This window comes from Schistocerca nitens, chromosome 11 (genome assembly GCF_023898315.1).
Source record: "Schistocerca nitens isolate TAMUIC-IGC-003100 chromosome 11, iqSchNite1.1, whole genome shotgun sequence".
NCBI lineage: Eukaryota > Metazoa > Arthropoda > Insecta > Orthoptera > Acrididae > Schistocerca > Schistocerca nitens.
The window spans coordinates 174,825,236-174,842,776 of NC_064624.1; the positions used below are offsets into that span (position 1 = coordinate 174,825,236).

The 17,541-nt window shown below is 40.5% G+C and overlaps 1 protein-coding gene across 1 annotated transcript in view; it reads left to right on the forward strand.

Annotated features, from left to right (window-relative positions):
- LOC126213321 (peroxynitrite isomerase THAP4-like) overlaps window positions 1–17,541 on the forward strand; it is a 257,176-nt gene that overhangs the window by 71,035 nt on the left and 168,600 nt on the right. Inside the window, exon 3 of the mRNA XM_049941013.1 lies at window positions 12,850–13,299. Coding sequence (XP_049796970.1) covers window positions 13,262–13,299 — 38 coding nt within the window. The 5' untranslated portion in view covers window positions 12,850–13,261. The remainder of the gene's footprint in view (window positions 1–12,849; window positions 13,300–17,541) is intronic.

The window sequence follows — 17,541 nt, forward strand, 5'->3', positions numbered from 1 at the left end:
CTCACTGGTCTAGTAATCACAATTTTAGATTCTGGTTTGGTGCAGGAAGACTAAGATATACTGGTCTGAGAAAGGGAAACTAATTACATCACTGGACATATCTTATCTTAATATTTGTAAATATATTGTCTACAGAGGACGAGCCTGTGGTAGGTTTGCAGTTAACATAGTACAATTAAATTGTCACAGCACATTTTTGAGCTCTGTCACAGTTTTTCTGTCCTGCAGGACATCAAAACTTCAGTTGATATCCCCTCCAATGACAATATTGTGTTTTTTCCATTTCAGTATACATATGTACATTAACAGTTCCTCAAGTAAGATAGGGGGTCACCACTAGGTGGCCTGTACATTACTACTACCATTAGCTTAAGGCTCTCAAATATTAGACCTGACATTTCAAAATGCAATTCATCACAAAGGGTATTGAGAGCTATACTGCCACAGTTTTATGCAAGAGGTGTTTGTTGTGACTTGGCAAGACAGCCAAGCCACTAGGAGGTAGCCGAATGGCACGCATTTAAGCTCACGCAGGCTGGCGTGAGGTCTGGAATAGGTAAAGTAATTATACTAGCAAAAAAGGTTCGTAGCTTCTGGAATACTTAACTTTAATCCATAATTGGTGAACATCGGTCTGACGGTACATGCATCACAAGATAAATAGCAAATGATAATGGCGCCTTGCTTGGTCGTAGCAAATGACGTAGCTGAAGGCTATGCTAACTATCGTCTCGGCAAATGAGAGCGTATTTTGTCAGTGAACCATCGCTAGCAAAGTCGCTTGTACAACTGGGGCGAGTGCTAGGAAGTCTCTCTAGACCTGCCGTGTGGCGGCGCTCGGTCTGCAATCACTGATAGTGGCGACACGCGGGTCCGACCTATACTAACGGACCGCGGCCGATTTAAAGGCTACCACCTAGCAAGTGTGGTGTCTGGCGGTGACACCACAGTGTTTTTGCATCTGTTGCTACCCCACCACGTAAGTGCTGTTTTCTGCAATAGAAACTAAGTAGTGTGTAATCATCCAATACTTTGTACCCAAGCTCATCTTCTTTACACCAAATCACTTAAACATAGAATATCTACCATGTTTTCGTTTGAAAATTCGTTGACTATTAAGTTTTTATCTGCCATACCCTGAAAATTGAGGTAGCATATTTTAAACTCTGCTTTAGGCATAGGCCTAATTTTTTGCACATTCTCTTAGTTGACATACCCAAATGTTACCGCATGAAAGTTGACCAGGTTGTGTCCTTATGTTATTAGAACACCCAGCCTGGTCTATGGATACAAGTTTTTTGTCATCTCAGTTGAAATATAATCCAAACATATTACTGGTCGTTTTTCCTTCTCTAGCTTATCCGATACTATTCCGAGAATTGTGTCACGTAAAACACATTTACCTAGATTATTGAAATGCTGACTATGCTTGGTTTGCCATTCTCTGCTACTGGTGTTAATTCAGGAAACATTCTTAAAGTGCTTACAGACAGCTTTGTACTCCTTGTTAGTCTGCTCCACTTCCTTATTCACACATGACCACTGGGGCAAATCATGTCGATGAGGAACATTTACGACAGGGCTTAACAACTGGCCGGTTTTGAGCGCGAGTACTCGCGTCTGATCAGGCACGTGCTCGCGAGCAGGTGCAAGGTCGCGGAGTAGGGAGGGAGGGGAAATGCGCGCGCGCGCGCGTATGAATAGGACTCATACCGCAGCGTGCCTATTGAATTCGCGCCGACTGTGTAACGTTAAAAGTACTACGATCAGCTCTAACAGTCACTTCGCTGGTTAAGAATCACGTCAAGTCGCCGTTGTGTAACCCCAACCATGCTTTCGCAGTTCAACCCCCATTGGGAGGAATTGTATCTGTGTACAGAAAAATATGGTGTTGCAAAATGTTTAGTATGTCACAAAACGCTGAATTCTTTTAGGAAATTTAATTTGCAGCGACATTATATGTCGTACCACGCGAAAGACTACGGAAGTGGAAAATGTGATGGACCAGATCGTGCACAGGAAGTTATTAAACTTAAAAGGAAGCTATCCGAAGAAGATCTGGATAACGAAGAAAAATCAACTGAGGCAGCTCTCAGAGTGAGCTACAAAATTGCTTTGTTTTTAGCAAAATCCCTGCGCCCCTTCACTGGTGGCGATTTAATAAAAGATGTTTGGTAGTTGCAGCGGAACATTTGTGTCCATCTCAAGTTGAACAGTTTCGGATTGTGCCATTATCTAACATGACCATTATGCGTCGTATACAGCACATGGCAGACGGCGTCCAGAGCCAGCTTGCAAATAAAGATTTTATGGCGTATTCTCTAGCTCTGGACGAAAGTGTTGATATCACAGGAACAGCGCAGCTTGCCATATTTATTAGAGGTGTTAATAGAGATCTTCAGGTGAGGAAGGAGCTCCTCGAAGTAGTAGCCATGAAGAACACTACAACCGGAGGTGATATTTTAAGTAGTGTTGAAGAACGTGTTGAAAATATAGGATTGTCGTGGAATTCTTTAGTTTGTGTCTACAGACGGTGCACCAGCGATGACAGGGAAAAAATTAGGTTTCGTTGCGCTGTTGAAGGAGAAAATGCAAAACCTGACCGTGCCGAATGAAATAAGGGGCGTTCACTGTGTGATCCACCAGAAAAACTTACGTGCAAAGAGTATCACTCTAAAAAATGTGATGAGTGTTGTTGTTCGTACAACCAATTATATAAGGAAGCATGGGCTACAACACAGGCAATTTAAAAGCTTTCTTGAGGATGTAGAAAGCCAGTATGGCAGCCTGCCTTATTACAGCGAGGTCCGCTGGCTTAGTCGTGGCAAATTATTAAATTGAATTTTTGCCTATTAGATGAGATAAATATGTTCATGGAAATAAATAACATGTGTGTTCCTGAATTGAAAGAGCCTTCATGGAAATGTGATCTCGCGTTCTTAGCAGATTTAACTAGCCATCTCAATGCTTTGAACATTTCACTACAAGGTAAAGGTCTGCTAATTACTCATTTCATAGATCGAATACGAGCTTTTAAAATGAAATTAACAGTTTGGGTGAGTCAGCTGGAAACAGGAAATCTAGCTCATTTTCCTAATTTATCATCCATGCAAGATGTTCACAAAGGCTGTGAACGTTATTCACATACCCTTAAGGAAGAATTTGATAAACACTTTCAAGATCTGACAGCATTAGACAGTGATTTTGATCTGTTCTCCTCTCCATATTCAGCGAATATTGAAGAGATTCGTCCTGAGCTGCAACTAGAAATTATTGACCTGCAGTGTGACAGAGAATACAGAGACAAATTTCAGAACAAGAAAAACATTTTGGAATTCTACAGAGGCTTCCCTCAGGATAGATTTCCTCATTTGCACAAACTGGCGGCTACAATAATATCAATGATCGGTTCCACATATGTTTGTGAATAACTGTTCTCTGCAATGAAATGTAACAAGACGCGCCTGAGAAACGCATTGTCTGATCGAAATTTAAACTGCACGCTGCGCCTACGATGCACAAGAACAATTACTCCGAACATAGACGCAATTGTAAAGGGCAAAAAGTACAAGATAACAGAGAATCCCACGCTTCAGTGACACCTTTTATTGTGTAACAGTTGACAAATTAATACGAATGTAGAGGCATACAGTAAGCTAATAAAATTATGTGGCACGTGTACATTCTCCTTTATTTGTTTCATTTGTCGCAGTAATAATTCGTGACTGATATCCCCGCAGGTGGCCGCGGATTTACATTGACTGGCGGCAGCTGTTGTGTGCCCCACGTGACTCTCCCCACTCTCCGCTCTGGTCCGGTAGTGGGGGTAGCGTGCTCGCGCTGCTCAGTGCTCGCGCCTTGCTGCTCACAGCTTGCTCCGCGAGCACGTATGTTGTGAAGCCCTTATTTCCGACAATCACGTTGGTGTGGGTTAACACTTCGAGAGAGTTCTTCAGTGTTGAAGTAGCAATCTTCCTTCCGTTTCTGCAGACGTCGTTTGCTTCGGCCATTACCACTACAAAGTCTCTGCGAGGGCTGTGCTTTCTTTCTTGATTGATGTTGAAACATCTCGTAAACCAGCTCCTGATTTAACGATACCTTCTATATCAAACTCGTCAGTCACACGAGGTCCGCTTTCCGTTAACATAGCTGCTAATCCTCTGGCGTAACTGTCTGAATCAGTCTTGATTTTACGTTTTTCTTGGGCAAAGAGGGCAGGGGTCGTCTTCCGAGGCCTGGCCTCAATGTCCCGTTCCCGCCCTCCCAGCGCCAAGGAAAGAAAAGGGATGTTTTGAAGCGAATTATATTTGTTATTTAATTGTAATACAAAGTTTTGCCTCTGTTTATTGTAAATATGTTTGTAAGAGCTCCCCTTCGATTTTACAGTTACCCATCTACCGCTAGGCCTGTTGTGAGCCGCTTTAGTGGTAGCTTCACTTTCTGGCAATCCTTCCACGGTTTTGGAGATATTAAGACATACCTGATGGTCACTCTCTTGCAATTTAGGCTTGAATCTTCTGTTTTCATCACTCAGAATATTTGTGGCTCTCGTAGCTCAGCAATAATTAACAACGGATCATTTTCGGAGGATGAAGCACCGATTTTCACATCTTTGGTCGTTGTTTTACCACGCCATTGCTCCGACTTGTGTGGATTTAATTCATATTTCTACTACAGGTTTTTTTAAAAAATTCGCCCTGCAAGACTCCAATAATTGTAATATATTATAGGTTTTCCTTTTCGATACTGTCGGTCTTTCTTGCTGCATCACAAGTACACGTTTCTTGATCATTAAGGGATGCAGCCTTTTGTTTACAATCCACACAGTTCCACATAGTCACAAAGTTATCGTCGCTTCTCAGGGAAGGATCAACCTTTCCGCAACGAAAATGAAGTTTATGGTTACACTGGACACAGTCGAAGCCACTTTTAACAGATGTCGTGCACTTTTTGCAATTGATTGACACTGTATAACATTATTTTGCGACCTTCTATATACAGAACTTCCGCAACTGACGCCGCCTTGCTCCATGCCCTATAAAGCACTGAAGGGGAAATATTTGAATTTAAATAAATGGTTATTACAATGTATGGGCAATAAGAACTCTTTATTTTTGAATAATTTAATTAATGGAATTAGTGTTCCAACAACTACAAAATTAATAAAAAGTACGAAATAGATGAACCGCTTTTTAACGTTGGCATCTAGAGTTAAGGAATAAACAAAGTAGAATGGAGAGCTACGAAAGAATTTTTCATTTTCTATTCTTTATTCCGGTTTGCTGAAAGCTGCCTGGATGTTTCCAGATGTAGAGGTGTATGGCTGTAGCTGTGATTGTCCACATGAAGTCGTCTGCAGCATATTCCACTAGCTCATCAACACAAAATTAATAGCATTAATAGCCCTCTTGCTCATCCCCATGCTTCTCAAGGCTGATTTATTAAAAAAAAAAAAAAAAAAAGACTTGAAAGAACACACCAACTTCGAAGCCATATGACAGACGGGAAGCCATAAGCCCGGTTCACACGCAACGATCTGTCTGCGCAGACATCAGCGCAGATGTCTGTACATGCAAAAGATCGCTGCAGATGTGGTGTGTTCACACGAAACAAACCCCAATCTATTACTCGCCCGCCATCTGTCGGTGTAGAAAAGGAATATCAGTGGCAAGCGACTACGCTCCCCGTAAACGTCAAAATTTAATTCAGTTATTTTGAAAAATAGAAATGGAGGAAGTTCTATTGTGGTCTGTGTTCGCAACTTGTGTTGCAAAAAACATTCAGACCAAAGGAAACAGAGAAAGCGGTCAAAATGGTGTAGACAGTGGCTGCTAAAGCGAAAGCAGTTTTCTCACGTAAATTTACTGCGAGATTTGCAGGGCGAACCTGAAGAGAGCCAAGCAGATCAAAATACCATAACGTTGGCTGGTATACTTGATCGACTCCTACACCAGATCTTCTAGATTTCTGATCTTTGGATAACTCTTTTCGGTAAACAGTTCGCAACGAATTTATTTTTTTATTACTGTTTCTCTGTTTGCCGAGGCGTCAACTGCCCGCAATTTTTCAATTAGAGCATTGTATAGTGCTGTCTTTTTGTCGCGGTCATCATATTCTTTACTTTTAATCTTCCACAAACATGGGTGTTTTCTATATATTTCAGTGAATTCACTAACAAACTTTCGAGAAAACTGACGAGTATCAGCCATTTTAATGTCCTCGGCGCACAAATACAGACACTAGACTGAGCCAATAGCTGTTCCGTGCCAGATTTGGGGCAATATCCTGTCCACACGCCCCAACTTGTCTGCGCAGATGTGGTTTGAACAGACAGATTTAAGAGGTTTCGCTCGAACCTCCAACTTCCAGGTGTGCACACACCTCAGGTTGGTGAAAAATCTTCTGTCCACAAGCAACGATCTGTCTGCGCAGAAGTGATGTGCGCAAACAGATCGTTGCGTGTGGACGGGCCTATATGACAAGACATACTACAGAGACATCAAATAGCTATAGCGACGCTAGCGCTCCAACCGGTTACATTCCACAATCCACAGTGCAGTGAACAGAAGAAGAACGACTTTAATGGTTAATCTACGGCGAGGCTCTAGATTTGATCATTTTTATTTGACGACATGCGACATTTGACAAGTTCCGCAATGCACCATCAAATTTCTCCGGCATATCAACTTTGACAAAGAAATATGATAGTGTACTACCGGCCTGATTGCTTTTATTGTGATGCGAGTCGCATTAGAATCCCTATATGCACTAGTATTAGTCTCCCCAGTCATTTGAAAATGGGGTAAAAAAAATCTAGCAATCCACAACACAAAGAAAATTGGAGTACACAAAGCCTTTAGTAGCGGCTATAGCGCAGTTGTATGCTGCGGTCAGCGGTTGGCAGTGGTAGTTCGGGCACGACATTTACCAGTATCTTACGAAACAAAATTTCAAAATACTTCACACCGAAAACTGCCACAATATAGTGTCCGCATAATACTTATTTGTGTTTCTGAGATATAAAATTGCGTACAGATATTGTGTAAGCGGGTGTAAAGGCAATTACCCTACAGGCACCAAAGTGTAAGTTTCTTCGTTTCCAACGGAAAGAAGATTATTAGAAAAAATGGAAACGGGCTATCCCCCGGGAAAATTTAATGGTCAGAAAAACAACAAAGGTACTCATTAATGTTCCTCTACAATTATATTGTAGTATGAAGTTAATAACGTAAAGCATAACCTTAAATTTAAGCATCCCCTACTACTTACTGTGTAATTGTTTGGCAGTATGTTACTGCATATCTGGATGTTATTTCTATATAAACTGAGCTGTTAGAAGAAGAAATCCAACAAGGCGTTGTGTTTGGCAGGTTTAGGTACTAAGACGCGTTTAACTTTGCAGCATGTTTACCATTCAATTGGCGTAGTCAATTACACTAATATTTTTATCCATAGTCGACCCTATATTTGCTATTAAAATTTAGAAAATTAGCATATTTTGTCTCACACTTATATGAAACTTATATAATTTTTTTGATAGGAATTCTCGTAAATCTACCCTTACTATTTATTGAAGTGATGAGGAGTGAAGATAATAGAGTTTTAGAAGTTTCTGTTGGTGTGGGATACCCGAAAAAATATAGGCAAGCTTGTAACTAGCAAAATACCAAGAGACATCGAGTGTGTTACTAAGTAGCTCGAGTTCTCATCGTTCAAATGGTATATAACAAGTCATGCCGTCTATTAACAGAGAAGAAACCACAGCATTGTGATAATGAACTTGAAACATGGCCGGTTGTGAGGCGGCAAGCCAATGAGTTAAAGTTATGCATATGTGCAGCTGTCTGTGATTTTAGATATTATAGGGACAATTGATATTGATCTATAGTTATCTGGTACGTCACTGTCACCGATTTGTATTTTGGAAGTGTAACTGTAATTTTAAGGCATTTGGGGAAAGTACTACCATAAATAATTTTATTTTCAAGATAGTGCATTGACATTCTAATTTCCGTGATTATACATTTTAGAATATAGTTGCTGAGCCGATGTCAGTCCTCTGTTCTGGAGCTGTTCAGTGCGTTTACTGAGTAAATAAAGGCTGTAGCAGTAATTCTTCTCCAAGTAATCTTGTGTTTTACTGTGATTTTGAAAGGAATGCCCCCACATCAGATGAATCACCATTTTGTGATACAAGGGAACTATCAGAATTAATGAAATATTCGTTGAGGGTCTTATAGTTAATTGAGATACTGATTTCCTCCTTTCCCATGTTTATTTCACTTTTTACCACATTCCAGTCTGTGTTACATTTATTTTTAGGATTTAAAATGTAGGTACTCCTCATTAGGTTTAATTGTGCTGCTTTAGTTTTGGATATATAGGTTTTTCTTAAGCTTATATTGTTCTTGTCCTCACAACTGTTAGCAGTTATTTCCTTCAGCATGAATAAAATATCATGACTTTACTGTGTTGCAGTGCATACTATTTTTTGTATGTTGTAGTTTGTGACTATTACCAATGTTGCATCTTTTAGAAACAAGAGGGCAGTTATTGGCTAGTGTATGTTTCATGATGGAAAGGAAAGTGGAGGAGGATTCATTACTATCTTTCTCAGTGGTTAGTATATTGGACAACTCAGTTTAACATCATTTTTCATTCTTTCAGCATTCTCTTCATTGACAATTATGTATGTAGTCAACATCTTGGAATTATCAGTAGGCAGGTTTTCCAACTTCGAGCGATATGCTGTCAGGGTCAGATATTCGTAGTTTGATGGTGTCACATCCTACTTAATTTATACACACATTGCTTATTTGTCAAGGCATGCTTCCATCCTGGTTGGTGTTTCATTTAAGCACTAGAAATTCATTGATATTAACACAGTTAGGAAACAAATCACACTTTTTTCTCTTCACTGTTATTACCAGGTTAATATTTCCTGTGACAAAAATTTTGTAATGCTTGTATTTGGCATTGCGACTAAGCCAGGCCACAGCAACCTGTTTTCAATTGCAGGGTGCCCACCTAACGGCACTCAAGAGAACAGGGTGTATATGTGGACAAGGAAAAAATATTCGTAATAACATGAAAGTTAAAGTAGCCGGTGGTGTGCCACAGGGGAGTGTTAATGGGACCATTGCTTTTCACAATATATATAAATGACCTAGTAGATAGTGTCTGAAGTTCCGTGCGGCTTTTTGCGGATGATGCTGTAGTATACAGAGAAGTTGCAGCATTAGAAAATTGTAGCAAAACGCAGGAAGATCTGCAGCGGATAGGCACTTGGTGCAGGGAGTGGCAACTGACCCTTAACACAGACAAATGTAATGTATTGCGAATACATAGAAAGAAGGATCCTTTATTGTACGATTATATGATAGCGGAACAAACACTGGTAGCAGTTACTTCTGTAAAATATCTGGGAGTGTGCGTACGGAACAATTTGAAGTGGAATGATCGTATAAAATTAATTGTTGCTAAGGCGTGTACCAGGTTGAGATTCATTGGGAGAGTCCTTAGAAAATGTAGTCCATCAACAAAGGAGGTGGCTTACAAAACACTCGTTTGACCTACACTCGAGTATTGCTCGTCAGTGTGTGATCCGTACCAGATCGGGTTGACGGAGGAGATAGAGAAGATCCAAAGAAGAGTGGCGCGTTTTGTCACAGGGTTATTTGGTAACCTTGATAGCGTTACGGAGATGTTTAGCAAACTCAAGTGGCAGACTCTGCAAGAGAGGCGCTCTGCATCGCGGTGTAGCTTGCTCGCCAGGTTTCGAGAGGGTGCGTTTCTGGATGAGGTATCGAATATATTGCTTCCCCCTACTTATACCTCCTGAGGAGATCACGAATGTAAAATTAGAGAGATTCGAGCACGCACGGAGGCTTTCAGACAGTTGTTCTTCCCACGAACCGTACGCGACTGGAACCGAAAAGGGAGGTAATGACAGTGACACGTAAAGTGCCCTCCGCCACACACCGTTGGGTGGCTTGCAGAGTATAAATGTAGATGTAGATGTAGAAAGTATGAGAAGAAGTAATTAGCTGTACTGTCATTGGCATTGCTGCTTACTGTCTGTAGTTATGATGCAGAATTAAAGAGTTGACTGTACTGACTATTGGGACGTGCATATTAGCTGGCAAAATAGGTTGTGGGGCAGTTTGGGGATAAACTGCCATGTGACATAATGTAAGTCCTGTACCAGTATTTCCCTAACACTTGACCTGTGTAAATTTAAAGGTGACGGATTGAAGTGATTGGGGCATCTTAAATTAAAATGATTGAGAAAGTCGCTATGCGCAGCCTCCACACTGTTACTCACTCTTTCAGGACAAAAGCCCACTGCACACACTTCCAGATATCCATCGACATTAATAACACCTAATCCATAGCTCAATTCTAGCTGCAAGGTTCCTATCTAACAGCATTCAGGGGGCTATAAAAATTTGACTTCAGATTCGATCTTTCGTTAAGAAGTTTAACACAGTAAAACAAATATTACAGTGAGAAACTATGTGTATATCTTGAGGCAGCACAACTGTGTTGTGGAAATACGTGGACTTCATTCACCCATTTTTCAAGAATGAGAGCATTTAGCTACTACCAACAAACTTTACACACGATTTCAAATCCTTACGAAACTTTTTCTTGCTGACACTCACTACAAAATGATTAAAAAAGTATATCACTTAGTACATTTTCACTGTTCTCGTATTAAACTGTCACATCGTGCATGACATTTTATTATTTCTTTTTTACCACTAATTCAGTTTGCAAAATGTTTTTCATACATCATTAACAATACACTGAAAGTACCTGCTAAATTATGGCTTTGTATGATGTACAGTTAAGCAGATATGACATCATAAACACAGAGAACCACGAAAAAACTAGCTTGTACCTAAAATGGGGTGCAAATTACCCTGGCTATAATCCATTCATTAGAGCACTTGAATGACTTCCAACAAATTTAAATTTAGTTTCAGATATTTTCTAAACTTTTCCTGCTTAACATCAAATATATAACATATTTACTCATTTGTAAAGTACTCAGACATCTGATTTTGTTTTATACACTGGAGTTTCATTCATTAAATAGTCACTGGTGGTGGTTGTGGATGTGGTGGTAAGGGCGAGGGTTATTGGTGTTAAGTAAATGGCAAGTTGGTGTGAGCTGATTTTTATTTGTTACTCAGTGTTTGCAATTGCCCAGTCAACACAAATTTCAAACTTTCTCATTCTCTGAATCGCTCTGTACTTGGTCTCTCTCCCCTTTTGGTTACAACTGCTGTGTGTGTTTGACTGTAGCTATACCAATGTGTTTTACGTAACACACACTACCAACAGTAGTGTACTTTGTGCCCAAGCAAAAAATTAAAATAAATTTCATTAGTTGTTTTTCACTTTTATGAATAGCAATATTTTATAGATTTACTGGTGTGTAAATAGGGCATAGTGTCTCAAAACAGCTTTTAGCACTGTCTTAGCAATGCCAATGGGGGAAGGGGGGGGGGGATTACTTTACAGTCATCACAACAAAATTAAACCATTTTCGTTAGTTGATTTTTACTTTTATTAATAACATGCTGTTTAAAGAGATAAATACTAACAAAGAGATAGAGGGGCTGGCCAGTACTTACCTCAGCTCAGTACAGCCGATAGATACACAAAAAACGGAACCGTAAATTTACGTTCCTAGCTTTCGGAACAAATGTTCCTTCATCAGGGAGGAGAGAGGGGAAAGAAAGGGAAGAAGGGAAGAAGGGAAAGTGAATTCAGTTACTCACAACCCAGGTTATGAAGCAACAGGGAAAGGAAAACAGGGAGGGTAGCAAGGATGGAGGCATGGTTGTCAGAGGGAAGCCAAAAATATTCTACTGTAAGTACTGTGCCAGCATCAAACCAAAGAGGATGCATACAGAAGTAAAGAGATATATAATATAAAGATAAACACAACTATGTAGGATGAAAAGATGCATGAATGGCTACAGAGGAAAGGGAAAGAGGAGAAGACTGAAAAGTAAATGGGAGTGAGGTCGGTTTAACGTAGGTTCAGTCCAGGGGGATGGCGGGATGAAAGGATGTGTCGGAGTGCAGGTTCCCATCTCCGCAGTTCAGAGGGACTGGTGTCGGGTGGGAGAAGCCAAATGGCACATACGGTGTAGAAGGTTCCTAGGCCCCCAGAATTATGCCGGAGGGCATGCTCCGCTGCTGGGTATCGGACATCTCCTAGGCGGACAGTTCGTCTGTGTCCGTTCGTGCGCTCAGCCAGTTTAGTTGTCGTCATGCCGATGTAAAAGGCTGTGCAGTGCAGGCATGTCAGCTGATAAATGACGTGTAGTTTCACACTTGGCCCTGCCTCGAATTGTATATGTTTTACCAGTAGCGGGGCTGGAGTAGGTGGTTGTGGGGGGGATGCACGGGGCAGGTTTTGCAGCGGGGTCGGTTACAGGGGTAGGAACCGCTGGGTAGAGAAGGTAGTCTTCATATGAGATTTTCCATTAATCATTGTTTAAAGAGATACTAATGTCTAAATAGAACACATGAAAATACTGAAAATATATTTTTTTGTGAAAAGACACATCTACAACACACAAGTTAGATTTGAATTTTTAGATTCAGTTTGACTGAAAAAATTAAAGCAATTAAAAATGTGGTAGAAGTTCTCATTAAAACAATAAATATTTCAATCAACATTTTAAAATGTAAGGTTTATGACTAGCTTGTAACATTTACAAAAGATGGGTATAAGTACTCCCACCCCTTATGTTATTGCTAGTGTTAAGATGTGAATGTTAAATTTAGCACAGGAGTTTGTTAATGGTGACAATCTGTTGTTTATTGCAGCAGAAGAACAATAATACTGCCTCCGCCAGTGAGTCCGGAGTCCCGAGAAGGGTCAGTGGCTTCTGCAACGGCATCGGCTCCTCGCCTCCGCCTGGCCGACCTCTCGGCCCCCGACTGTCCCGGAGTCCGTCCTCCCGCCAGTATAAATGTGCAGTGTTCCAGTGTGATACTAATGCCCGAAAGATGCCGGGTGTCGTGTGGCATTCTTTTCCCGAAGACGAGTATTTGAGGTGTGAGTGGATTGCCAGGTGCAAACGTGCAGGCAGAGTGAACGTGAAAGGTGGGAGAGTCTGCTCGCTTCATTTTCGGCCGGAGGACTACGTACGAGCTTTGAGAAACGAACTTCTCAGATTACCCTCGAGAAAGAAATTAGTACCGACTGCAATTCCCAGCCTGAACATTCCGAGTTGGAATGAAGGTGAAATTACAAAGCGCAAGAATCAGAGAAAGGTAAGAAGTCAGTATGGAAAATTATTAATGCTAAAATATTTCACATAAATTAGTTAAGATTATCAGATTACCTTACTGTGTGTGTGATTATTGTGAACACTAATTTTAGATTTTTTACTGCACTGGATGACAAACCCAACATTACCCACGAATAATCTGTTAGGCGCGAAAACAAAAAGTAATCAACTGGGACTGTAAGGTAATATCGAAAAAATTTCATTTCCGTGTGTTTGTGAAAGTTCCATTGAAATTATGACAGTCGTACAGATAAATATGCATAATGTAGAATATAATTTTGTTGTTGGCTCTTCATAGCTACGCAGTCAAAAGCTATAAAAAACAATGCCAGATGTCAGATATTTCCTGAAGTTGACTCAACTGTAGGAGTTTCTTAGTAGTAAAGAATAAAGATATTAAAACTTTGTGCATGATGCGACGTTTTTTCACAGATATCAGTATTTATAACATCATCTCTCGTGAACTGTGTGTCGTACAATGATGTGTTTCTGTAGGTACATTCAGTGGCATATGTCAATACTGTCAGCAAAATTTATTGCGAATAAATTTAGTGGTAGAGAAGTAACAAATTAAAACATCATGCAGGACGTGGCAGTTTTTAAGCATTGCTGTGTTTGACATTGTTTCTACTTGTCTATGTTAGGTGGTTCTTATGTCCACAGCGATTGTTGTCCGACAGTTTAGGATTTCCTTGAAATTTGTCCAGTGGTTTAAGAGGAGATGTGGAACACACACACATGCACATGTGTGCTTGGAGAGAGCAACATTAAACGTAACTCACAGCAAAACCCAACAATGTTTATGAAAGACACTCATACAACTGGTGCGACTATACAGGTGATGTAGACAGTGTGTTGTTATTGATTCTGCCATTCGTCAGATGGTTGTGTGTCAGTGCAATATTGTGAGTGCAGCTGTAAATACGTTAAAAGCTTTATTCATTTCAGGTAAGGATAGCTGTAGTTGAGCTCTACATTTGTTCTCAGTTGTTTGAAGAAACGCACAATGTATCCGTAGAAAAATTCTGAACGCTGGTATCTCAACAAAGAATAGCATACGTGATTTAGTTAAAAATCGGATCAGTTTCAAAGGCAAAACAAAATAGGCAACCTTCCTTTATGACTCCACTGGCCATTACTGATGTTCGAAAGAGTTTCTGCCACCTCAAAAAAATCAGTTCTTAATTTATCCGATCACTCTGGTGTTGAGTGCACCATTTGACATAAAATTCTTCAGGATTAAAATTGAAACCATACCATCCCTAAGACTGTACAATAACTTGAGGAGGTAGATAGATAAAGGCAAAGTGATTATTTCAACTAATTTCTTGAAACATTGTGGGTGGACAGCTAGACCCGATGGCATATTTCGTGTCAGACAAAGAATGGTTCCGTTTACCAAGTTATATTATTTGGCAGGATACCAGGTGCTGGATGGTGATGAATCCTCACGAGACATACCAACGTCCATTTGACGAAGTTCTGGTGATTGTATAGTGCGAGACATTTTTTGAGTGGACTGCCAATACCCAAGTTCATACACCATAATTTTGTAATAATTCCGAGCGCAGTTAACTGACAGTGAAAAAGAAAAGAGCTTCTTCCAATGAGATGGGGCAACATGTCCCACATCAAACGTTTCACTGAATCGCATTCACACAGTAGAAAGGATTGTGTTCTCTTCTTTCGTATCTGTGACAATTTGTGGTAATTGCTTGAGCTTCCTCAACATGGCAGTTCACGGTATGAAGTTTAAAGAATGCATGCTACATCGTCGTGGAAAGTGTCTGGGCCAGGAGGTACAGCCTCTGCAGTTACTAGCTGTTGCATATAGAATGACACATGGTATATAAGTAGCGAATCCATAGCAACTGGGACCATCTGGACACGAAGCAAATGGCACGGGTGAGCTTACTGAAGAAGTGGGAATAAAAATTTGAAGTCTGTCATGGCATCATTACGTAACCTAAAATAAAAGTGTGCATTGTAAAGCAATTGAATTTGATCTGAAGGAAAATGAGATGGATTTTGCTAAAAATTATTCATTTATTATTCACAATGCAGTGCAAGGTTTCCATGGGGAAAAATAGTCAAGTGCCAATCGAGCCATTTGTTCCAGAATGAGATTTTCACCCTGCGGCAGAGTGTGCACTGATGTGTGACACTTCCTGGCAGATTAAAACTGTGTGTCGGACCGAGACTTGAACTCGGGACTGGAAAGTCGGAAGGTAGGAGATGAGGTACTGGCGGAAGTTGTAAGGATGGGATGTGAGTCATGCTCGGGTAGTTCAGTCGGTAGAGCACATGCCTGTGGAAGGCAGAGGTCCCGAGTTCGAGTCTCACTCCAACACAGGAAGTTTCATCCATTTGTTGTCTATTTTCCTCAAAATCAAAGATTTCAAAAAGTAAGACTCATGAGTTTTTACATTGTCAATGACTGTGACATGATGCAGTTGCTGTTGATCTTTCTATCAAGGAGCTGATCAAATATGTAAAAACACTGTGTGCTTAGACTTCCGACATCTGCTATTTCATTGATGACTCCAGTACCCAATGCAAAAATTTTTTCTCGATTTGTGCATCAGAGAAATTGTCTGGTGATGGCAGAATGGAATTATTTTGCAAGTCACAGAAAGTCACCTAGCAATTGGATTGGAGGTACAACAGAATAGATTCTGACAGCATTTTAAATTTTTAAATTAATTCAATAATTGTTTGACATATTGAAAAATTCAAATTTTTGTTGCCTGGAAACTTGGTTGACGAGCATCCTGCAACTCGGATTGTGCATCGCCTTAGCTGTTTACTGATGTAGATATTATTACTCAGTTTCTATACACATAGATGAAAAAGCTGAGATCTTTACAACAGTTGATAGAAGTAATGTGGTACAAGTAGTCTAACTGCAAATGCTCAGCTGCCGAGCCGAATGATGGAACTATAGTTTGCGCAAGTTGGTCGTGTAATGTGAGTGGTAACTTCACTGGTATCTGCTGCCATTGAGCATTCAGGTTGGCATCTTATTCTCTGCACTGTGATACTGACAACAGCGCAGCGACATTCAAAACTTATGTGTCGTGGGTGTCTGGAATCTCTCGTCGAGTTTAGCATGAAGGTTAATGTTGAACTTCAGAATGCAGTTGTGATAGGTAAATATATGAGGGTTGGAACTTAAAGAGTGGCAATTATGTATTCACAACCGATACAAAAGAGTTACGTGTTTGCACCTGTTACTGTCCTTCAAAGTAGCCACCAGCATTGTGTAGAACTTGTGCCAGCGATGTGATAGGTGTAGTATACCGTTAGCAGAGCCTGTTTTGTTTATGGTGCGAATGGAGCAGTCTACTGCCTGTCGAATCTCTGGAACAGTTCTGAAGCAAATGCCACGAAGTGGTTCCTTCATCTTCGTAATCAAATCAAAGTCAGAAGGACTCAAGTCTGGGAAGTACGGTACATAGTACAGTAGTTCCCAGTGCCGTCGACCGAAGAGAGCAGCCGCAGCTTGCACTGTATGCGCCCGCGCATTGTTGTGCAAAATGATGGGTGGTTTGCACAGAAAGTGCCACCGCTTCTTTTGCAAAGCTGGTTGCAGGTAATACTCCAAAAACGAACAGTGTCTTGACGGTCTGCCGTGGAGAAACGTAGTGTGTTAGGATGACACCATCACAGTCGTATAATAGAATCGCCATAAGTTTAGACCGCTCCATTCAAACTATCAACAGAACAGGCTCTGCTAACGGCATACTGTGCCTTCAACATCGGTGGCAATGGGTTCTATACAACACTGGTGACTACTTTGAAGGACAGTAACAGGTGCAAACATGTAACTCTTTTGTATCAGTAGTGAATAAATAGTTGCCACTATTTAAGTTCCAACCCTTGTATAATTAAAACTACAATTCTAGGCCCAATTCCCCACATCGGCTATTTCATTGATGACCCCAGCACCCAATGCAAAACTTTAAAATTATTTTGCTGCAAGTGCATATTAACCTCTTAAAACGTCATACTGCCAATACAACATTTTTCAGAATTACTTCTACTGTTTTAAAAGAGTGCACAGCTAGTTATTGTAACAAACATAGCTCTGGCGCAATGGTATCCGTGGACATTGAGGTCCAGTTTGTCGCAAAGTTCTCTGAAACTTGTGACCTTTGAATGTTTTTCTTCAAGTTCATCAAACTTTATCTGTGACAAAACCTTTTTTCTCACAAAATGCCATTCA